Here is a 24,331-nt window from a genome sequence, read left to right as displayed (position 1 = left end):
TTAATCAACCTAATAATTAATTAAAAAGTATTTAATTAATAACAATCTTAATTATATTTTTTAAAATACAATAATTTCAGTATTTTTCATAAAATTTTAATCTATAAAAACTCTTAAGTTATATATTTAATATAAAGAATTTAATTTATTTAAGAATTCTTTCTTTTTTTATCAATTTAGTTTTGTAAAAAATTACAACTGTAAGTTAAGAGCAGTGCACAAAAAGTATAAGCAGTATTTCAAATCATTTTATTCTTACTTATTATTTAATTTATTTATACAAATAAAAAATTTAGATAAAATTTAAAAAGTAAAATCATGATATAAATGAACTAAAATATTTTTTAATAAAGTTCAGTAAGTAAATACAGTTGATCTATATCAATTAGGTATAAAAAAAGAGTTTTTAAATATCAATACAAATAAACTATTATTAACTAACAAAATATTTAGTATTTCACATAATTATTTTTTAATATATTTAAATATTTTATTTCAAGATAATATAATTTAACTTAAAAAAATAATTTCATTTATAAATACTTAAATGAGTTTATGGACCCTTCCTTATCATTAGTAATATTATTAATGCTACATACCAAGATTTAAATTTTATTATTATTGTCCATGATTTGGATAATTATAAGGATTGCTATACTGGTTGTTGAAACCGTTTTAATTTGGCAGAACTTAGTTATTACTCACAATTACACCAGGAACTATTTAAGAGGAAACCTAAATAGGTTGATTGCTAACGTTTTGGTTTTAATTCAAAGTTTAAGCTACTTACATTTTTTTAATGAAAGCATTATTAATTATTTTTTAATTTGTTTATTTTACTATTCCTTTAATTTTTATTATTATTACTATGTATAAGAATTCCAAAATACCTGCAATTATTAAAGCAGCCAATTATAAGGATGCTTCACTGTAGATATAATATACATGCAAAGAAGGTAAATTTATGCAAGAACTATCATCTTTACATTAATCTTAAAGATATTTTAAAGCCAAATTATAAACTACTGAAGTTTCATCTGAATGGCTTATAGAACTACATATTGAACTATTATGAATTTATAAAACACTTATTATTTCACTACCACTATATTAGCCAGAGTGTGTAACATTATAATCTACATTGAAAATAATAATAAATAAAAAATTTAATTTAATTTAATTAAAATAGTTTACTGCAAAAAGTTTAAAGTATTCTTAAAAACTAACTTAATAAAGCAAAGAGGAAGATAGTTCCTATAATTAAGATAATTGTTATACTAATAAATGTAAAGATTTAACTACTACCATTCATATTACAGAGTATGTAAACAGTGGTAATTAGTAAAGCTATATATGTAAAAGAAAAAATAATAATAATCATTTGATAATTCTATTAGTATCCTTTCTAGTGAAGCAATAAAGAAGAAACTATAAATAGAATACCAAATATGCCTAAAATGCAACTAAAAGCATAAAAAATATTGAGAACTTTTTTATGATCTTGTCTGAATTAAGTTTTAAAGTCCAAAGGTTAAGATATTAAAAGTTGGTTTTCCATTTTTATTTTATAAAGATTTGATATTTATTTTATCTTTATTAGATTGTTATGAATTTAGTTTTTTTTTCAAAAAAAATATATCACGAAATGTATTAATATACATAAGAAAGGCCACATAAATTTACTTTTAATTAACTAGTTAGTATTAAATTTCTTTTCATATTGTTACAATTTATATTATGTACAAAATGTATACTTAGTTTCTAAATATTAACATATTAATTATATCTCTGATCATATTTCTTATCGGGGTCCAATTTCGTCTATATCTTTTCTTGATTAAAAAAATGCAAATACTTCTTATCTTATAAATTAAAAAATATGTTTATAATAAAGAAGAAATGTCATATACATTAACATTTAATTAAGTAAATTAGTATTCAATTTCATATTGTTAAAATTTATATTAAAGAAATGGTTAATAATGTAGTAAATAAAAAGTATACTCGTTTTCAATTTATGAATTTATTAATAATATTTCTTATCATATTTCTAATTAAAGACTAATATGATCTATATTTTTTTGATAAAAGAAAAGGCAAATATTTCTTATTAGATAAATTAATAATTATTTTATATGTTTATTATTTTGTATTCAATAAATAAATTAATAAATAAAATCATATCATGATTTAGTAATTTATGATTCATCAATTTTACAATCTAAAACAACTATCTGATCATATACCTAATATTTATTAATTATATTGAGAAATTATTATATGGATTTGAGGAAGTGATATTAATAAGTTTAAATATTTTTGATAAATATTTACTTAAATATAATAGAAAAATATTTCTGTTTTAGGACTAAATATCTATTAAAAAATATTAATACTAGTATTTAGTAAAATAAGTATGAATTAATAAAATCATTAATTCTATTTATATTCAAGTAGAAATATTAGGTGTGCCCCAATTTTTCAAATTTTCAACTCTAATCGTTCTTCTAGGGGTAAAATAATTTTATATTTAATTTTTTCAACATTTAAATAACTTTAGATATTAAAAAATTTTTAGTATGATAAAACTCAATAGTTTGAAAAATTCTGATTTATCTAAATTTTGGATAAAATAAGGAGGAAAATTGATGTGGTATCTGACTATCTAATATATTGAATTCTCACATAAAATATTTTACCCACTTCAGCCTGATCTGGACCTGGAAGACTGTGAATGGGAGACATAGGATAATTATGTCTGTCTAAAAACTTTTATAGGCAGTTTATTTGCTTTGGCCTCTTATCTTCCAAGACCAATCTTTTGACCATTGAAAAAGTTTGGATGAAGTATTTACTCAGATATAATGGTAATTATTTTATAGATTATATCTAATTTGTTAATTTCTTATTTAAATTAATAATTTGCATTTATTTATTTGCTAAAAAATAAATAGGTGATATTATTTTTTGAAGGGGTATGTTAAATAAAATTATTTTTTTTTATAAATTTGTTTATTATTCATCTTTCTGCCTTTATTTTATGAAAAGGAAGCAAATCTAATTTAAAGTTAAGTGACTTATTTGTTATTTATTCATTTAAAAATATAAGATAATATACATTGTTGTAATTAATTTTTATCCATTTTTTTAATAAGAAAATTTAAAATGTTTTTAAAAATTTTTGAAACAAAAAAATTACAATAATTTTAGAATAGAAAATCAAAATTAGAAAAAGTGCAAATGGCTGAAAAATTTTTAAATGTAAGAATATATCATGGATTGTAAGCTTAAGCTTATGCTCAAGCCAAAAAGATTATATTACACCACTAGTCATAGATAATCTCAATATCCTCTATTGTGCTTTTCTTGAGAGACTATTTTGCGATATGTGCCTCAAATTTACCTAACACCTTACAGTCCATAGTAAAATCATATTGAAAAACTTAGGTTAATTTTAAAGATTGGGATTAGCAAAAAGAAAGTAAGATATTTGGATAGGTTATTGAATTTATAGAAAAGCCATATTGTATTGTGAAAATTACTATGCTTTTTTCCAAAAAAATTAATTGAGAAGAACAAAAATATTATTTTTACTTTCAAAAAATAAGTTATTTTAATTAAAATTTTCTATATATTGGGCAAATTTATAAGTCCAATAAATGCAAATATTTCCAAGTTTAACTGTATTATTAATTAAATTTTTATAAATCAATAAATTAGCATAAATTTACTTTTTTCCATTTTTAAAGATTTAAAGAGCTAAATAATAAGAAGATTTAGCCAATAGTAAATTAATTTTTAATTAAGTTTTCACATTATTTAAATTAATTATAATAAGCCAGTTTAGTAAAAACAATAAATTTTCATTATTTATTTATAAAAAATTTTTGATTTTAAATATACTATATTATTGATAAATAACATAATTAAAGATTATATAATAGAAAAAAAAATTAAACTTTTTAATAGTTAAATAAGCTTTTCATCATTTCTTATCATTAGTAATACTGATATGAATGTTGCTAATTTTAATATTGCATACCAGGATTTAAGTTTTACTATTATTGTAAGTTGTTTGGATAATTATAAAGATTATTTTATTGGTTGTTGAAATAATTTTAGTTTGGCAGAGGTTAGTTATTATTCATACTTATAGGAGAGTTTATTTAATGTGGAACTTAAATAGGTTAAGTGTTTACATTTTAGTTTTAGTTTGGAATTTAAACTACTAATACTTCTTTGATGAGAGCGTTATTAGCTATTGTTTTATTTGTCTATTTTACTGCATTTCTAACTTTTATTATTACTACTATGTATAATATATCCAAAATACCTCCAATAATTAAAGCAGCCAATTAAGATGATGCTTCATTGTATATATAATATACGTGTAAAGAAGATAAATTTATGCAAGAACTAACACCATTGCATTAACCTTAAAGATAATTTAAAGCCAAATTATAAACTACTGAAGTTTCATCTGAATGGCTTATCTAACTACAATTTGAATAAATAGAACTTTATAAATGACTTACTATATAATAACCATCATAATAGCCATTATGGGTGATATTATAATCTATATTTAAAAAATTATCAATAAAATATAAATTTTAATTAAAATAATTTACTGCAAAAAGTATCAACTATCCTGTAAATCTAACTTAAAAAAGTTAAGAGGCAGATAAGTCCTATGATCAAAAAAACGAGTAAGCTAACAATTACAAAGCTTGAACTACTACCTTTCATATTACAGAATAGGTAAATAGTAATAATTAGAAAAGCTATCATAACACAAGATGTAATAAGTATAGAGATTTATAATTAATTATGGTACTCTTTTTAGTGAAGCAGTAATGAAGAAATTACAAAGAGAATTCCTAATGCACCTAAAATACAGCTAAAAGCATAAAAAAAGTTCAGAAAATTTTTATGAGTCTCTCTGAATTGAACTTTAAAGTCCTTAGTTTAAGATAATAAAAGTTAGTTATCCATTTTTATTTTATTTTATTATTTTATCTATAATTTTTATTTATTTAATCTTTATTATTTATAAGGAGTAAGCTTTTAAGCATTCATAAAAAATTTAAGATGAAATTAAAATACAAAAGAAATGTTGTTATTTTTCATTAATAAATCCCTATTTATAAAATTATTTGAAGAAAATTTAATTAGAGACCAGATTAGTAATGTTGTTAACAAAAGATATTCTTCTATTTGATATTTAGAGTTGTTTAATTAATTAAGCCTGATCATATATCTTATCAGAATCAAATTTAGCTAAAATTTTAATTTGTAAATTAAATGTTAAATAATTAATATTTAATAATAAAAATTCTTTTATATTTTTATTATGTAATCCCCAATTAATTTACTTTTAGCATTTATCAGGATAAAGATAATTAATTTAATAAACTTAATTTTTATGATCGTATACCTAATCTAAATTAATTTTTTATTCATTCCTAATTAAATTATAAGTATATATTAATTTCTAAAATAAACTCATTTTATTTTTCTTTAATTCAAAGAAAATTAATTTTTTTTTTGTAAGTTTTACTATTCTTCCTTTATCATGAAAATTATCCAAAAAATCAATTTTTATAAAATTAATTTTTAACTGATTTTAATTTTAAATACAAAATTAATAAAAATTAATTATAGTATTAGTTTACCAAAATTTTTAATCAGAATTTTTCTCATGAGCAAATTTTTTTTTCTGCCGTTTTCATATAAAATAGGTTATTTTAATTAAAATTTTCTATACATTGGGTATTGCTAAATATTATCAAATTTATAAGTCCAATAAATTCCAAAATATACAAGTTAGACTATATTATTAATTAAATTTTTATAAAATCAATAAATTAGCATAAAATCGCTTTTTTTCATTTTTAAAGATTTAAAAAAAGCAGATTTAACCTATTGTAAACTAATTTTTAATTAAGCTTTACATTATTTATATAAATTAATTATAATAAGTAAGTAAGCTCCAGTAAAAACAATAAATCTTCATTATTTATTTATAAAAAATTTTTGATTTTAAATATACTATATTTTTGACAAATAACATTATTAAAGATCATACAATAGAGAAAAAAAAAAAATTAAACATTTTAATAATTAAATAAGCTTTTCATCATTTCTTATCATTAGTAATACTGATATGAATGTTGTTAATTTTAATATTGCATACCAGGATTTAAGTTTTACTATTATGGTAAGTTGCTTGGATAATTATAAAGATTATTTTATTGGTTGTTGAAATAATTTTAGTTGGGCAGAGGTTAGTTATTATTCATACTTATAGGAGAGTTTATTTAATGTGGAACTTAAATAGGTTAAGTGTTTACATTTTAGTTTTAGTTTGGAATTTAAACTACTAATACTTCTTTGATGAGAGCGTTATTAGCTATTGTTTCATTTGTCTATTTTACTGCTTTTCTAACTTTTATTATTACTGCTATATATAATATATCCAAAAAACATCCAATTATTAAAGCAGCCAATTAAGATGATGCTTCATTATTTACATAATATACGTGTAAAGAAGATAAATCTATGCAAGAATTAACACCGTTGCATTAAACTTAAAGATAATTTAAAGCCAAATTATAAACTACTGAAGTTTCATCTGAATTGCCTATCTAACTACAATTTGAATAAATAGAACTTTATAAATGACCTATTATATAATAACCATCATAATAGCCATCATGGGTGATGTTATAATCTATATTTAAAAAAATTACAATAAAATATAATTTTTAATTAAAATAATTTACTGCAAAAAGTATCAAATATCATGTAAATCTAACTTAAAAAAGTTAAGAGGCAGATAAGTCCTATGATCAAAAAAATGAGCAAGCTAACAATTACAAAGCTTGCACTACTACCTTTCATATTACAGAGTAGGTAAACAGTAATAATTACAAAAGCTATCATAACACAAGATGTAATAAGTATAGAGATTTATAAATACTTATGGTACTCTTTTTAGTGAAGCAGTAATGAAGAAATTACAGAGAGAATTCCTAATGCACCTAACATAAAGCTAAAAGCATAAACAAAATTGAGAAAATTTTTATGAGTCTCTCTGAATTGAACTTTAAAGTCCTTAGTTTAAGATAATAAAAGTTGGTTGTCCATTTTTATTTTATTTTATTATTTTATCTATAATTTTTATTTATTTAATCATTATTCGGTTAGTCAGAAGTAATTTTTTAAGCAGTTGGTCACAAGAAATGTAAGATGAAATTAAAATACACAAGAAATGTTGTTATTTTTTATCAATAATAAATCCCTTTTCATATAATTATTTGAAGAAAATTTAATTAGAGACTAGATTAGTAATTTTGCAAACAAAAGATATTCTTCTATTAGATATTTATGAGTTGTTTAATTAATTAGACCTGATCATATATCTTATCAGAATCAAATTCAGGTAAAATTTTCATTTGTAAATTAAATGTAAAATTATTCATATTTCATAGAAAAAATTCTTAAATAATTTTTTAATTATGTAACCCCCAATTAGTTTATTTTTAACATTGACCAGGATAAAGACAATTAATTTAATAAGCTTAATTTGTATGATCGTATACCTAATCTTAATTAATTTTTTATTCATTCCTTATTAAATTATAAGTACATATTAATTTTTAAATCAACTAATATTATTATTCTTTAATTCAAAAAATATATTTTTTAAATTTTGAAATTAAATTCATCTCAAATTTTGCAGTTGAGCATTTATTCATTTGATGTAATAAAATATTTTTTAAACTAAAAATTTTTGAAAAAATGTAGTATTGTTTGATCATTTGATGGATTATATCATAAAATATAAATGAATTTTTATAAAAATATTATGTACTTTATACAGTTGATATTATTTTAATAGGATAATTATATTAATTAAAAGTTTAAAATTCGTTAATATAAGCTGCTTTATATGAGTTTACTTTAATTTTTTTTATAAAAATTATTTAAATTTTAATAAATTTTATAAAAATATATTTTAGTTCAGTCATTTTATTAAAGTTAATAATTTTTTTAAATCAAATTCTATAATCTCTCTTCTAGGTTTCCCATTTGATTAAGTTTATTTTATATTCTCTAAACTGTTTAGTCATATTTTTAATTTTATAAATCGCTTAAATAAAACTTATTTTCATCATAATTATCATAATTAATATCATTCAAATTTTATGGGTTCTAATTGAAGTATTGATTTTCATTAAACTGTTCGATTGGCTTATTTAAATTCTATGGATTTAATTATGAGTTATTATATTAATTAAACTGTGGTATATTTTAAGAGGTTGGGCTTGCCATAGCAGTCAATTCTGGATCTATCTAATCTGGCTAATCAAAAAACTTAAACAAATTCATTTCTGTGAGCTTTTTATATTTATTATTTTATAAATCTCCTCCTGTTTAAATAAATTCTTCAGAGTTTCCATTTTAATTATAGATTTATTGCTAATCGGAATTAGTTGGAGTAGAGCCTAACTCATTGAAAGTATATCTTTCTATGTATTAGTCATTCTTATCACATTCTTATTGAACTTAATTTATGGGCTTTTATATAAACTATTAGGGATGACTGAAACTAGCAATAGACTGCTTATCTGATTCTTCATTTATTACTATTTATTATGCATCTATTAATTTAATAAGTTTTTCTTTATTCTAAGATTCACTTTCAAATTAAGAAACTGGAGTATATGTATTATTTTATGTTAGGTGTTATTGATTTATTAAATCATTTGCTTAAGGAGACTAAATGTGAGGTTATATATTAATTTTATTTAATTAATGAATGGGTGAGTTGTAGTTGGTCATAACTGATGGAATTACTGGAGTTATTTAGATTTATGGAGGTAGTATCGTTGGGGGTTTAGTTATTCTTCCTACTATCGGAGAAAGAGACCTTTAATGAGTAGAAGTTATTACTGTTATTTTAGGGATAGGATTAGTTATTTTTTGATTCACTGGATTGATTATTCTAGAGAGCATAGGTGATGGCTTAATTGCTTATTTATAGTGATTGTTATTATGTTGTAATTGGTATTGTTTCTAATCTAAAATAAAACTATTTTCGTTTAAAAACTAAGAGTCATTTTGATTAATTATATTTATGTTCTTACTAGAGTAGTTATTGATGATGTTGTTATTTTATGATAAATTATTAGATCTGCTCTTGTTATTTAAGTCAGAATTAATTTCATAATTTGGCTGATTCGAAGAATTTTGAAAGAAATAATAAGAGGGATTCTAAATTTGTTAAACAAAGCTAGAATTATTAGAAACAGAAGTTTCATTATTAGCAATAGAAATATTGTTATTGCTATTTTGCTTTTAGAAGGGAGAGGCTTTAGATATAACATTACTTCTTTAGTTAAATTAATTTGTTTTATCAGCTAAAGTAATACGAGATTACTAACTGTTAACTTCTTTACATTCTGATTGTTTTGATTCAAATAATTATTCTTTGCTTTTTTGATTTATCATTTTATGGGTATTGAAAATCTCTTATTTATTCTAGAGTAGAGATGCAAAGCTTAGATTAGATTTTGAGCTTGGAACCTGGTTGTTATGTACAACAAACGAAGAGTTATTGCTTGTACTTCTAGCAGGTGAGACATTTTAACTTCTAGATTGAGTTACAAATGAATTTGCATTTTTATAATTTGGTTTATAATAATGTTAGAACTACTAGCTAGGACTTATAGATCTCTCATCAAACCGAACTTTTTGTGTTGGAATTTATTATTGAATTATTTAATTATGATAAATTTAACCTTAACTAGCATTTTAATTATGAGTTATCTATTAAAATTATTAGAAACTTACATTTGAAAGATTGTTATTTTTATTATTGTAAAAACTTTAATTGTTGCTATTTGTATATGTTATAAAGCTATTATTATGCGAGCTATTATTATCTACTATATATTTTATTAAATAAATAAATATTTTATGAAAAAGTTAAAATTACATTAAATATTAGAGGAGTAATTTTATATGCCATTTTCTTATTGCTATGGAAAAACTATTTGAGATGGATTTCTTTAAGTAAATTATTCAAATCGAGCACTTCTTTATTTTATAATAGGACTTACAGGACTTACAGATCTTGTATGGTAGTTATTACTGTGTTAAATTATATTAGGCGAATTTGGTACTTGTTAATTGAGGTAGTGAGTAGAAGAGTTAGGAGTCTGTGCTCTTTTCATGCTAGGCTAAGTTTATGAATTAGATTAAAATGGTGTAGGTGTCACTGCTGGTTAGATTGTTGAAGAGTGCATTTAGATTAATAAATCCTGCGCTGATGGTCTCTTTCTTGGATCCAAATTAAGCATAGATTTTATAACTTATTACAACTTATGGGAATATGTTGGACATATATTTTATAATCTTAAATCCATTTCCTGTGTATTGATTTTTTTCTTGTCAGTATCAAATAATTATGTAGAATCTTAAAAAGAGCAAAGTTCTAACAGAGTTAAGCCAAGTTAAAAAATATCACTTTAGAATTTATACTTAGACAGTACTTCTTCTTAATGGAAAGTCAGAGCATAAATTACTTCAGGTGTATAATAAGGTTTTCTTCCTTAAAATTAGCTTTTTGCCATTTTATAAACTGGATGTTCACCTAAGATTAAAGTTGCGTCATACATTTTAATACAGTTTTCATTTGTATCATGGAATATTGTACACGGTTCTATATTACCCATAACAATATCATATTTCTGTAAATACACTAAACAATTAAGAACTTCTGTAGCAATCCTGATTATATCTCCTTCAGGAAACCTCGAATTTAGAGAAATTCTTTAATGAAGAACTTGAGCCAATTAAATTTCAACATGCTCAAAAAAGTAAATTAAATTATTGCTACTTAGTCCAAATACTTCCATAAATTAATGCTCAAAAGCCAGTGCATTTAATAAATTAGGATGTCTTAAATCTTTTTACAGATATTTATTGAAAATTATTTTAACAATCTATTTAAGAAGATTTTAAAGTAGTTAATTAAATACCTATGCGCTTTTAAGGATCAGAGACAGGTAGTAAACAAGGAATACCTACCACTTATTTGTTAAAATGCTTAACTTCATAAATTTTTACATTTCCAAAAGATTTCATATACTTATCCCTTAAGAAAGTTATTTTATTATTCTAAATATGTCCTGTATGAGTTGTGTTCCCCATTAAGCCTAACAAACTAAGAATTTTCTTTTTATTATTTGTTTCTTTACTTGCTAATCTTAACAAATGAACTACTTTATGTGTATTTATAAAATAGGTTAATTACCAAGAAAATATTAATTTTTTTAAAAAGGTTTATTTTGTTTGTTTTTTTGTTAATAACAAATTACAAATTCAAAATGTTAAATTTTTTTTCGCTAAATGAATCTGCAAAATTAACAGCTAATTTATTTATTTAATTAATTAATAAAGTTTTCTAATATTTCAAAATTAAATAAATAATTAAAAACTAATTGCATTTTATATGATGAATTTCCTAAATATAGTATTGAATTTAATTTAAGGTTTTTATTATTAATTTTTATTCTAATTTTAATTTAACTCTTTCATTAAAATATTTTATGTAAAACTTAAACAAATTTGATTAAATTTGAAAAAAAAATTAATTAAAAATATAACTTTTTAGAAAGAATTTTAATTTTTGTTAAAAAATAATCTTTTGGAGGGGTCTCTCTTTATCATTTTATTTAAAACAGTGAGTTCATTTTGATTTGATTTATTTGATTTGGAAACAATAATTAATTTTTGATAAATGGGATTTAATTATCAATTAGAAATTTCTGAAATATTCATTTTGATTTTAGGCCCTAGTTAATTTTTAATTAAGGAATAATATTGGACAAGATACAAAAAGAAATAAATTAATCTTAACTTATTATTTATTTTGAGAGCTTTTTCAAAAAAAAATCTTTAAAAGATATTATAATTATAAAAAAAAATAAAAATCAAGCATATTTGTATTAATAAACAAGCAGATATAAATAGCAAGGTTCATATAAAAATCAATTCATAATTAAAATAGATAAAATGTTTGGTAGATTATTTGCCCATCAATCTAAGTTGATTGGAGCTGCTTAAAAATACTAGCACAGCAATATTTAATTTGCTAACAAGTTTAATGCTCTCTCCTTCAACCCCTACTATAATTTCTGCTTAAGAAATATTGGTATTTCAGCACATATCGATTCTGGTAAAACTACTTTTACTGAAAGAGTTCTTTTCTACGCTGGTAAAATTAATGCTATCCACGATGTCAAGGGTACCGATGGTGTAGGTGCTACCATGGATTTCATGGATCTTGAAAGAGAAAAGGTAAAAATTAAAATTTCTTTTGGCAAAATGATTGCTAGAATGATTACTCCACTCCATAAAATATATTTAGTTTAACAAAAATATATGAATTAACATGAAAATATTTTAATTGAAAACTTAAGTTATTTAAATTAATATCATTCTAAGCTATGCTTTTATTTGTTTTCCTTAAAATTTAAATAAATTTATTATGATAATATTTTAAAATATGTTTGTAAAAAAAAGGGTATTACTATTTAAAGTGCTGCTACACATTTAAAATGGGGCAATACCAGTATTAACGTTATTGATACTCCTGGTCACGTAGATTTTACTATTGAAGTAGAAAGAGCTCTTAGAGTGCTCGATGGTGGTGTCTTACTTCTTTGCGGTGTTGCAGGTGTTCAACCTTAAACACTCACAGTTTTTAAGCAAATGGTTAGATATTAAGTCCCTCGTATCATTTTCATTAACAAGCTTGACAGAATGGGTGCTAATCCTTGGGCTGCTATTGATAGTGTCAGAAAGAGACTTAACATCCACGCTGCTGCTGTCTAAATTCCTATTGGTATTGATCAAAGTTTAAAAGGTTTAGTTGATATTGTTGAAATGAAGGCTATTATTTTTGAAGGTGAAAGTGGTGAAATTTTGAACGTTTAAGATGTTCCTGCTAATTTGATAGAACTTGCTAAAGAAAAAAGACACGAACTTATTGAAGTCTTAGCTGAAATCGATCATCAAATCGAAGAAAAGTATCTCGCTGAAGAAGAACTCACTGCTGAAGAAATCAAGGCTGCTATTCGTAGATAGACTATTGCCTTGAAATTCTCCCCTGTTTTCATGGGATCTGCATTCAAGAACAAAGTAATTATTAAAAAATATTTTACGAAATTCTAATAAAAAATAGATGATAGTTTAAACAGAAAGAAAAAATACATTTTAAGCAAGCAAAATTAATTTATTATAAATTTAATAAATGATAGGGTGTTTAATTAGCCTTAGATGGTGTTAGAGATTATTTACCTAAGCCTGATGAAAGAAAGAACGTTGGATTTTTATAAAAAGAAGATACTCAAGCTGAAGAAAAGATTGAATTTATTCCTGATCCTAAACTTCCTTTTGTTGGTTATGCCTTCAAGCTTGAAGAAAGCAAATTCGGATAATTGACTTACGTTAGAGTTTACTAAGGTAAGCTTAAGAGAGGTGATAATGTTTATAATACTACTGTCAAAAAGAGAATGAAAATCTCCAGAATGATTAAAATGCATGCCAATTAGATGGAAGAAATTAATGAAGCTGGTCCTGGTGAAATTTTCGCTATTTTTGGTGTTGAATGCGCTACTGGTGATACCCTTTGCGAAGGTGATATGTCTTACACAGTAATTATTTATTAATTTAAATTCAGAATATTTATAAATAATTTTATTTTTATTTAGGCTAGATGCAGTAGTATGCACGTCCCAGCTCCAGTCGTTAACTTGAGTATTAAGCCCAAGGATAACAAGTCAAGTGCTAAGTTTAATAAAGCCTTGAAGAAGTTCTCTAGAGAAGATCCCACCTTCAGAGTTAGCATTGATAAAGAAAGTGAAGAAATTGTTATTTCTGGTATGGGTGAATTGCATTTACAAATCTATGCTGAAAGAATGAGAAGAGAATTCGACGTTGATGTCATTCTTGGTAATCCCACTGTCAACTACAGAGAAACTATCACTTAAAAGGCTCACTTTGATTATCTCCATAAGAAACAATCTGGTGGTGCTGGTCAATTTGCCAGAGTTATCGGTAATAAGACTATTTTAATATTATCTAATTAATCCTTACTATTAACTATTTAATTTAATTGAATTTAGGTTTTGTTGAACCAATGGTCAATCCTGAAGATCCCCAAGATTTTAGCTGCTAATTCGTTAACAAGGTTATTGGTACCAATGTTCCTAATGAATACGTAACTGCTTGTGAAAAATCTTTCTACGATGTTATTGATAAGGGTCCTCAAACTGGTTATCCTGTCGTCAACATGAAGTTTGTCTTAGAAGATGGTCAAACTCACGTTGTCGATTCTTCTTCTAATGCTTTCATGATTGCTACTAAATATGCTTTCAACAAGGCCTTCAATGATGCTGGTCCTGTTATTCTTGAACCTTTTATGAATGTTGAAGTTACTTGCGCCGCTGCTGAATATGTAAATTCACTTTAAAAAAATAAAAACAAAAATAAGAACTTTTTATTTAAAAAAATAGCAATCTGTTATGGCTGCCATTTCTAAAAGAAGAGGTTTAATTACTAACACTGAATCAAGAGGTGATATTTTCATTCTTAATGCTGACTGTCCTCTTTCTTAAATGTTCGGTTTTGCTACTGAATTGAGAGGTTTAACATCAGGTCAAGTAAGTTAATAGTTAATTTTAAAAGTAATTAAAAAATATAATATGAATAATAGGGTGAATTCTCTATGGAATACAAGAGTCATGAACCTATTGATCCATCCCAAGCTGAAGAAGTCAAGAAACAATATCAAATTAGAAGAAAGGATAAAGGTCAAGATTGATCAAACAATAAATAAATAAAAGAAATAAATAAATAATTTAATTAAATTTTAATAACGGCTATTAAATTAGATTAATTAATTATCTATCTCAAAGCTTAGCAACAAGTTTAAAATAAAAAGTTTATTTAGAATTATTCTTTAAAATTAATAATATGTTTTTTGTATAATATAAGTGTATAAGGGTAGGTAAAAAATTATCAAATTTAGTAGTTATTAAGTATATTCTATTTTTTTTAACCAATTTGATTCTCTCAAAAATGTTTTAATATATTTTTACCGAAATAATCTTTATAAACTTATTGTTTAGCTATTATTTCTCAAATCATCACTAAGAATTATCAAAAACACCTAAGCTAAAATTTTACAACACTTCTTTTCAAATTTTAAATTCTAAAAATAAAAAATAAAAAATGTTTTATATAATAGATTTATAAAAATGGACGATCTAAGATTTATAAATAGGTTTTTTTATATAATATAAGTGTAGATCAAAAATTTACCAAGTAAAAATAATTAAATATTTATTAGCTATTGAAGTAATTTAGAGGTAGTTAAAAATCAATCAAATAAAGAATTTGTTGAATAGCACATTATAAAATTAAAAACAACAAACTACATATTGTTTTATTCTAAAAGTGAGCAAATCTTAGAAAAAATTAAAATATGACAAAAAAATAATTTAAAATATTATTTTTAAGCTCATTGTTAATGTTTAAATATTTAATAAACGAGGAATTGATAGAACAAATTAAAACCATATAGTATTGAAATTTTTATATTTTAGATAACGAAAGTTATGCTTTCTCAATTCATCCAAAAGAAAGTAAAGTTTTTTCATAAAATTGAAACAAGATATTTAAACAAGAATTCTATTTAAATATTTAAATTTATTCAGTTTTAGTTTTATGCAAGTTATTCTTAAGATTCTTCTTCGTCATCATCATCTTCATCATCGTCATCATCATCATAATCTTCTTCTTCCTTTGCCTTTTTCTATGTTTTCTTAACTGTACCTCCTTCTTTGCTTTCTTATGCCTTAACAGCCTATATAGAAAAAATTTTAGGTTAGTTAAATATAAAATAATAATTTTTGTTAATAATATGCGTGTAAAATATCAACATTCTTTAATTAGGTTTAAAAAAAAAAATTTGATAGATATATTAAATTTCAAAATTAAGAGAAAGTGCTTTGTAAAAATTATTACTTCTCTATATTTATATAAGTATAATTTAAGTATGTCGTAGTAATTTTCAAAGCCAAGAGTTGTTATTGAGTGCAACAAATCTTCTCCATTTATAGTTTTTCTCTTTTCTGATTTGCATTTATCGCAAGCTTCGCTTGTAATAAAACTAATAAATTCAGATACACATTCTTACACAGTTTCTTTAGCATCTTTAGCTATCTTAGCATTTTCTGGTAATGCTTTTTTCATAATTCTGCTGATGTTTGCAATAGGCAAAAATCTGCTATAGTTTGGTACCTATCTGCTTTTAAAATAACGGTTTAAATATTTTAATTTTTAAATTTTCTTTTTGGTTTGCAAATCTAATTAAAACAAATTAATCTATTTTTAAGATATGCATGATTTTAAATCATTATTGAATTTAAGCTTTTGAATATAAATATTTTATCTCTTTACTTATCTTGCTATCCAGAATCTCCGTCCATTTGTTTTTTAGATATGTATAATTTTATTATAAATTTTAGAGCTTGCTTAATATTTTAAAAATATAATTAGTTTGTATAATCCTAAAGATATAGTGATTGCTTTCTACTTTTTATCTTAAGTTATTTATCAAATATATCTTTTTATTAAATTTCCCTTATGTGTGTCTAACTTTTCTATTTTCAATATTAATTATTAAATATATAAGGTAAGAAATAATTGGTCCTCGATTACTATTTATTGATCTTTATTAAAAACGCCGCCACAATAAAAGATTCATTTTATTTAACTTCTAATTATTTTCTATTTAAATGCTCACCGTTTGATATATTCACAATAAATAGCTTCAAAAATATTTTTGGTGAATCTCTTTTTTTAATAAAGTAATTTTTTTATAGACAAACTCATTATACAAGCCTGATTTAATTAAAAAATAACTATGAAGATTTCTTATATTTTGAATAAAATTGAGTGTTTAAAGGCCTTTAAATCATTAGGTTTCAATTTTTATTGTTAAAAAACAAAATAAGTAAATAAATATTGACTGAAATCTTTTTTTAAATTCATAATAAAATAAATATTTTTTAATGAACATTTATTCATCTAAGATTAAATTGACTTTCATAATTTATCTAAAAATATTACTTATTTTGGCCGAAATAATGCGTTTAAACCAATTTTAAATCTTATAAAAACTGATTTTCTTTATTATTGGACTTAAATAAAAAATAATAAATAAATTCAAATTCTTTTTATTATTTGGATTATTGAATTACATTTATCTAATTGTAAATATTAAAACTTTAATATATTATTTTTGTGGTTTATTGGATTTTTAAATTTTACAAATTTATTAAAAATATTTAAAATATAAGCTAGTTCATTTAATATTTTTTTCTATAAATTAATAATTACAAAATAATTTTAATAAATTTGTAAAATTTAATTAATATTCTAACAAGAAAAAATAAAAATTCTTTTTGATATAAAGGTAAAATTCACCTTTAATAATTAATAAAAATGGTAAAAGATAGAGTAGATCAATGATGATATTACAAATATTCTGTATATTATTTAAAAAATAAACTTTACATATTTAATTGATTTGAAATGGGTGTATGGATGAAGATGAAGAAGAAATTATTTTATTGAATATAAAAACAATAAGAGCAAGCAGCAAGTAGATGATTGAATAATTAAATTACACTAATTTTTAAAGTGTGCCATGTTAAAAATATATTATATAAATTTTACTTATTATTTGTTTTATGTGTTTACTTACTTTTTCCAATTAGTTTAGATAGATTTTGTTTTTTTTTGTATGTATGTAGGTATGTACTTATGTATATTTTCTTAGTATTTATTATTAAATTCTTATCATTTTTGATTCACTTTGATTGAAGATTAAGTGCTAATTATTTTTTTATTTTATTTTATTTAAAATGTTGCAATGCTTTTGCGTGTAGGTGGTTTCCATGCATAATTTGCCTTAAAAGTAGCTTTTAAATGAGTTTCAACTTCTATGTTGAAGGCTGTTGGTTTAGATATAGCATAAGGAGGATTGTAAACACCTGGTATTTAATGAGTACTGGCTAAATGATGTAAATTTGAAGCTAATTAAGTAAATTCTTCTCTTGCTTAGGCTTCTTATCTTTTCTTTTCTTCTACTTTTTCTTCATCTGCAATTTAATTCATTTCTCCTTAGAAGCGAGTGTTTTAGTCACCCAACTCCTACAAGAATTTCTTACGTGCATAGAAATCGTGAGTAAATTTCCTCTAGTAAAAGCCTCTAAATATCTTTTGAATAGTAATAGCCTGCTGAGAAAAGTACTTTACATTCATCAAATTAATATTATCCTCCTTCTTCTTTTAAAATTTCTTTCTCGATAAAAACCCTCTGAATCTTGTTTGAATTTTAATAACTGACTCTTTTAATTTTGTGAATCTCTATCTTAATGTAAACATTTTATAAATCGATTATATCTTTAAAGCACATTTGCTATCTCTATCCCAATATTTTTCTGTCTCACGCACTTAGAAGTAGTATTCTTCCTCTAGCTAAAATTATTTTTCTAGTAATTCCTCTTATAGTTTGAAAACCTTTTTATTCATTTTCTATGTATGTATTTATATATCAATCTATCCTCAATACCAAATAATTTATATGTATATATGAATTAAGTTTCACTCTTTTGCTTTATAAGTTTTATTTTAAAGAGTTATTTTTACAAAGAAGCAAAAATATTCATTATATTTAATCAAAGCAAGCAAATAACACTCATTCATTTTTCAAATCTATTCAAAATATTTAATATGTTAACAAATGAATAAAATTAATTAATTCACTAACTTTCCCCAACTAATTATTTCAAAAATAAGTTAAACGAAAAAGAACTTGGAAGAAATTTATAATTAAATAAATAATTAAAAAAAATCAAATCAACAAAAAAAAGAAATAACTTTAATAGTATGAATATCAACTTAGTTTTTAAAGCCATGTAATAGAATAAATTAAAAACATCACATTGATTATCGGTTACCTAGTATTAGGTAGATGTTTTTATTCTATTTCATTTTGATAAATGCACTTTATCATAAAGAAATACCAAATATCCCAAATAATTTCAACAGATATTCATAATTATTTTATTATTTCAATTTTTAAAATCGAGAAATATGAGATTGAAAAGCTCTCTCTTATTATATCGTAAAGTATTATCAAAAACAAAAACAAAAAAATATTTAAACTATCATGCTGCTACGCTTCTCTTTCTTTTAGATTTTAATAAAACCTCCTCTATAAAAATTAAAAATTAAAAAATATATAAATAAATAAATAAAAAAATAAACAAATAAACAAATAACTAAATAAAAAATTAATTAGCAAATATAAAAATAAATTAATTAAAAAGTAAAAAATAATTAAAGAAATTAAATGAAATAAAAGCATCATCAAACTTAAATAAATTCACATTTTTGTAATTTTACCTTATTTATTAGAAAAGAAATATCAAATTAAATTTCCTCTTCTTTAATATTTTTCTTAAACAAATATAGTATTAGATTAGGTCAAATTTTACTTTTTATAGATTTACTAATTATCTATATTTTTTTTATGTAAAGTTTAAGGTTATTTTTATTTGTAAAAATATTAATTAATCCTTATTTCCTTCAAGAAAAAATGAACATCAGATATAATTTGTTAATACTTTGTAACACGAATATATTTTTTAAAACTGACAATCTCTCAATTGGTTTATTATTTAAACATAATTTAAAAAGAAATTTATTGAGCTTATACTAACTAATTACAATAAATTACAATTCAGAATTATTTATTTTAAAGATAATTTATTTTTAGTCTAAATTACTAATTATTTATATTATTGTTCATTATTGTTATTGTGCACTTTTTATATAATATATTGTAAAAATTAATTAAATCAATATTCTGTAAGATTACGAACTATGCTAAATCTTTTTAAATTATTAACAAATTTTCAATTCTATTTTAATTGATATAAATCCTTATATTGAAATATCTGGCAACCTAGTTCATGAAAGTTTAATACCAGGAACAGCTATATATTTTTTTCATTAAACTAAAAATAAGTATTATAAATATATTTTAAGAAATGTTAACTGCTTTTATAAAATTTTTGCAAATTATTATTATTTTTTAAAGAAAATTTTCAAAATTCTAAAATTTAGGATAAAGTGTTTTAGTAAATTTTTTAATAAATTATTTTTAAAGTAATTAATCAATAACTTTAAACAATACTAAATCTTGTTTCAATTTGAAATTTTATTTTAAAAAATATAAATATTAAAAATCTTTGAATATATCAACAAGAACGGGTTATATATTAAAAATATGTTTATTTTTTGATAGCAGTTTTAACAACCCAAAAACACCCTGACTATAGATAAAACATTTATTTAATTTTCATTTGAAGTATACTTTATCATCAATTAGCACTTTGAATCCTGGGTTTTTATCTAAGAATTCAATCCAATTTTAAGAGTCAATAAATAAGAGTGTACAATTAGTTAATGCTTTTAGAGATGTATTGACTGCCTATTTTCTTTAAATAGATAAAGTCTCTCCAATAAATTCTCCTTATCTAACAATTTTAGCTGGTATATCTTATTTTTCATAAATACACTCTCCTTCTTTAACAATATAGATTCCATAAGGTTTTTCTCCCTTCTTCCAAATTTACTCAGATTTCAAAAATTTCTTTTCTTTTACTATCATTTCTAATATAACTTTTTAACTTTTTTCAAGCTAGTTGAACAAAGAATTCCTATATATTTATAAAACATTTAAAAACATAAAATTAAAAAGGATTTTTACTTTTCAAGATAAACAATAACGAATTTTTTTCTTGCTTCAGTTAATTCTTTTAATCTTTTTAGAACTTCACCAGAGCCATCTTCTTCTCCAAATAAAAATTAAAAGTCATGTCTTTCTAAAGTTAAAAGCACGCAATCTTTTTCAGCAAAAGCACTTTATAAATAAAATTATCAATAAATTTATTTGATTAAGAGCGAATTCAAGTTTTTAAAAATGGCATTAAATTGATTGTATGCAATAATAATATCAAAAGTTATTATGCTTTAAGCTTAATTAAAAGTGCTTATCTTATTTTAAAGAGATTCTTTTACAAGAAAAAATAATCTAAGATTTTTGCCCTGAAAGAAATGGCATAAATTTTTTTATTTAATATTAATTAATATACCTTGCTTTTCTAGTATGTGATTCATCGATAAGACTTATCTCTCCAAAATAATCTCCAGGACCTATAAAGCTTTCAAAATCTTTGTTATTTCTTGAGACTATTTTGACCAATCCGCATTCAACAATAAAGAATTTGTTACCTATAGAGTTTTCAGGGAAAATAAGTTCACCCTTTTTAACTTCTAAGATCTCTAAGCAATCTAGCAAATATCTAACATTTTTAATAGTTAAAGACTAGAATATATCAATATTAGATACAAGATCTAATCTTTTTAATTAAGTCATTTCTTTATTTGCGTTAGCAGGTATTAAGACAATAGTATGTTCTATTCCTGATTTAGCTATTTTCAATCCTAGTTCCTTTTTTAGGTCTTTATTTGCAATATGCACTAAGTATAAATTCTATTTAGCTTTAGCAGAAAGATGCATAAAAGATTCCTAGGCTGTATGAATAGGAGGTACGCCTGCTTCATGTAATATAAGATCAAACTTATCAAAATCAATATTTGCTAGTTATTGATATCTCTCTTGCTATAAGTAACCCCATTCAAAGTATTTTTTGAGCCTTTAAATTTAATATTATTTATTGTTTTTTTGTAATTTAATTTATTATAAGTGTAAACAAAAAATTTATGAAAAAATAATAAATATCTTTTTACTTAATTGGGCAGTAAAAAGTATCTGCGGAAAAATAGAGTGATTTTTTATTGAGCTCAATGTCAAATCCGATGCAAGGAATGACATGGAAAGAGTAGAAAAAGTTAAAGGAGCCACCAAATATTTTCATCCTACTTCCAATAACTACTGGACGGAACACAAAAAGCTTTCTAATTTCCTCTCTTCTCATACCAGTTACATTAGAATACTTACGCAAAAATGAATTCATTATGGTTCTAGTAGTAATTACCTTAATTAAAATATATATGATAAAATTAACTGATTTTACTAGAAAAAAATCAATTAATTGATAATTAAAAAAGAAAAAAAATTCAATTAGAGGATTAAATTACAAAATTTTCAAAATATTTGATAAATAAGTTACCTCTATTTTTTTTTCTAATAAAATTTTTTCAAATGCACCAGCATCGTGATCTGCATGACAGTGAGTGATGATAATTGCAGATATTTTATCAGGATTAATACCCATTTTTTTCAAGTAATCATTTGAGAATGGTGGAGGATCAACCATGATACCTTTTCCATAGCACCAAATTACAAATCCAGTTGTGTGGCCACAAGGGTCGAAACCTAATAATTTACAAAAAAACTTATAAATATTTTTTTATTGCTCAATAAAAAAAAATGTAAATTTATTATCAAAATTTTTAATCTTATTTGATTTCACATCAAGAGTAATCTTTTTTTTATCAAGAAATTTTAATTAAATTTACCATGACTGCTTCCCAAAACTGTAACACCAAAATCAGGTGGTTAAAAAGTATCTCTTATATTAGGAATTACTTCTAACTCCAAGCCAGAGCCAATTTTAGGGTTAACTTTTTTATTTGAATTTAGATCTTTCAAAATATCCTCCAAATCTTCTAGTGAACTGTGTCTATCCATTTTAAGCTCTTAGCAAACTAAATTACACTAATCCTTGATACTTGTAATTTCTTTACCATTATCGATTATTTTAAAGTAATTAACATCCTATTCTAAATTATGCACTCTCTATATCTTGACAACATTTTAATCTTACTTAAGTTCTACACTATTGCTATGGTCAAATAAACTAAAACTTAACAGAGTATCTACTTCCGTGTGAAAGCTAGGATCTTGAATAGCCTTAAAATAAAATTAAAATTTATGAAATTTTAAATTTAATTTTTTAATTATTCTTACCCCTGATAATATTGATCTCTCCTTGAAGAAGTCTGGATAACCTGATTTAGGATAAGAAAAATGGAAATCATCTTATAGTTTCTATATTTTAAAAGAAGTTCATATGAATGCTTAATTTTGAATTACTTTTCAATTTAAAAATCCTCAATTTATATTAAAAATGAGTATTTTATAAGATATTTATATATATTTGTTAAGTTTGAGTTTACATCATGGCTGAGGGGTCCGCAAAGAGTCTCTTAGAAAGCATTTCTAATGGCTGATTTGCATTCTGCATCACAAATCAAATTAATTTTTTTTTTGTGAATGAAGTAATTGTAATATGCTGGGAATTCAAACTCTGCAACATTTAAGTTTGCTTGCTTATCAAACCTTTAAGAGGGAACTATGAAATGAGTAGGAACTTTTAATTGCATATTAATTGAATCTTTAACAGTTTCAGGAGGGAATCCATATTGGATATTTCCAATTGAAGTCTTAATGATGATTCCTCCTCTTGGTAGGTTAATGATTGTTTGCTCTTTCTACTTTTCAATTTCAAAATTATAGACAATCTAATCCTACTTGCTGGGAGTGTTCAACAAAAGTATACTCTCTGCAAATGATTTTTCTAAGGAAGACTAATCTCCTCCTATAAAAGAGCAGGCCATTTTAATTCTTTAATTATAATTATATTTAAAGCTTCTATTATTTTTTTAAATTTAATTGCTTAATCAAACTTATATGATGTCTTTTAGCTAAATTATTTAATTCTAACTATTTAATATCAATAAAAATTAATTATGATGCAAAACGGAATATTTTTTGGATTTTTAAATATTAGAGTTGATAGCAGGTAGGTAGGTATGTATGTAGGTAGGCATTAGAAAAATTTAATAATATCAATAATGCATTTATTTCAATATAACTTTGCTTAAATCACTAATCATATTCATACTATTTATAATATCAAAGAAACTGGATTCTATCTGTTAAAATCTTAGATGTTATAGCTTCCTCTATAATATTAGATTTATTCATCATTTCTCTGAATTCATGCTTATGTTTTAAAATATGTTCAGTATACCAAGTAACTTGCTATGAAGGATTTTAATTTCCATATATCTTTAGAATTGTTATCAATCTTATAAATAAAAAATATGTAAACTAGTTGAGAATAGCATTTAATATTATTAGATTCTTCAA

At 22.7% G+C, this 24,331-nt stretch overlaps 9 protein-coding genes across 9 annotated transcripts; 2 read left to right on the top strand and 7 right to left on the bottom strand. All coding sequences in view use genetic code 6, as the record gives it.

Moving 5' to 3' along the window:
* Positions 1-570: 570 nt before the first annotated feature.
* Positions 571-1,558, bottom strand: TTHERM_01194700 (transmembrane protein, putative; the record flags this gene model as incomplete). Its single annotated transcript, XM_001029974.2, has 4 exons — positions 571-1,136; positions 1,195-1,254; positions 1,303-1,347; positions 1,444-1,558. 4 exons carry the CDS (start codon positions 1,556-1,558, stop codon positions 571-573), a joined length of 786 nt encoding a protein of 261 aa, XP_001029974.2.
* A 1,031-nt stretch (positions 1,559-2,589) lies between these two features.
* On the bottom strand, positions 2,590-2,829 carry TTHERM_001194682 (hypothetical protein; the record flags this gene model as incomplete). The annotated part of the gene is made up of 1 exon (XM_012797884.1): positions 2,590-2,829. One exon carries the CDS (start codon positions 2,827-2,829, stop codon positions 2,590-2,592), a length of 240 nt encoding a protein of 79 aa, XP_012653338.1.
* A 1,166-nt stretch (positions 2,830-3,995) lies between these two features.
* TTHERM_01194680 (transmembrane protein, putative) lies at positions 3,996-6,807 on the bottom strand (the record flags this gene model as incomplete). The annotated part of the gene is made up of 3 exons (XM_001029972.2): positions 3,996-4,579; positions 6,197-6,733; positions 6,786-6,807. 3 exons carry the CDS (start codon positions 6,805-6,807, stop codon positions 3,996-3,998), a joined length of 1,143 nt encoding a protein of 380 aa, XP_001029972.2.
* Positions 6,808-8,025: 1,218 nt separating this feature from the next.
* On the bottom strand, positions 8,026-11,220 carry TTHERM_01194670 (Serine/Threonine kinase domain protein; the record flags this gene model as incomplete). Its single annotated transcript, XM_001029971.3, has 3 exons — positions 8,026-9,953; positions 10,004-10,975; positions 11,049-11,220. The coding sequence occupies 3 exons, from the start codon at positions 11,218-11,220 to the stop codon at positions 8,026-8,028; spliced, it is 3,072 nt and encodes a 1,023-aa protein (XP_001029971.2).
* Positions 11,221-12,084: 864 nt separating this feature from the next.
* On the top strand, positions 12,085-14,896 carry TTHERM_01194660 (translation elongation factor G; the record flags this gene model as incomplete). The annotated part of the gene is made up of 7 exons (XM_001029970.2): positions 12,085-12,369; positions 12,595-13,212; positions 13,332-13,727; positions 13,785-14,130; positions 14,199-14,530; positions 14,589-14,735; positions 14,789-14,896. The coding sequence occupies 7 exons, from the start codon at positions 12,085-12,087 to the stop codon at positions 14,894-14,896; spliced, it is 2,232 nt and encodes a 743-aa protein (XP_001029970.2).
* Positions 14,897-15,787: 891 nt separating this feature from the next.
* TTHERM_01194650 (histone-like transcription factor (CBF/NF-Y) and archaeal histone) lies at positions 15,788-16,565 on the bottom strand (the record flags this gene model as incomplete). The annotated part of the gene is made up of 3 exons (XM_001029969.3): positions 15,788-15,940; positions 16,102-16,381; positions 16,537-16,565. 3 exons carry the CDS (start codon positions 16,563-16,565, stop codon positions 15,788-15,790), a joined length of 462 nt encoding a protein of 153 aa, XP_001029969.3.
* Positions 16,566-17,940: 1,375 nt separating this feature from the next.
* On the bottom strand, positions 17,941-18,675 carry TTHERM_01194640 (IQ calmodulin-binding motif protein; the record flags this gene model as incomplete). The annotated part of the gene is made up of 1 exon (XM_001029968.1): positions 17,941-18,675. One exon carries the CDS (start codon positions 18,673-18,675, stop codon positions 17,941-17,943), a length of 735 nt encoding a protein of 244 aa, XP_001029968.1.
* A 470-nt stretch (positions 18,676-19,145) lies between these two features.
* On the top strand, positions 19,146-19,502 carry TTHERM_001194634 (hypothetical protein; the record flags this gene model as incomplete). The annotated part of the gene is made up of 1 exon (XM_012797883.1): positions 19,146-19,502. The coding sequence occupies one exon, from the start codon at positions 19,146-19,148 to the stop codon at positions 19,500-19,502; it is 357 nt and encodes a 118-aa protein (XP_012653337.1).
* Positions 19,503-20,509: 1,007 nt separating this feature from the next.
* On the bottom strand, positions 20,510-23,796 carry TTHERM_01194630 (cyclic nucleotide-binding domain protein; the record flags this gene model as incomplete). Its single annotated transcript, XM_001029967.3, has 8 exons — positions 20,510-20,870; positions 20,921-21,073; positions 21,306-21,869; positions 21,964-22,211; positions 22,347-22,552; positions 22,696-23,089; positions 23,147-23,227; positions 23,356-23,796. The coding sequence occupies 8 exons, from the start codon at positions 23,794-23,796 to the stop codon at positions 20,510-20,512; spliced, it is 2,448 nt and encodes an 815-aa protein (XP_001029967.2).
* Positions 23,797-24,331: the final 535 nt, after the last annotated feature.

The sequence above is a fragment of the Tetrahymena thermophila genome, assembly GCF_000189635.1.
Source record: "Tetrahymena thermophila SB210 genomic scaffold scf_8254622, whole genome shotgun sequence".
Lineage (NCBI taxonomy): Eukaryota > Ciliophora > Oligohymenophorea > Hymenostomatida > Tetrahymenidae > Tetrahymena > Tetrahymena thermophila.
The sequence above is the reverse complement of the archived record's forward strand: the minus strand, read 5'-3'. Positions and strand labels throughout refer to the sequence as shown.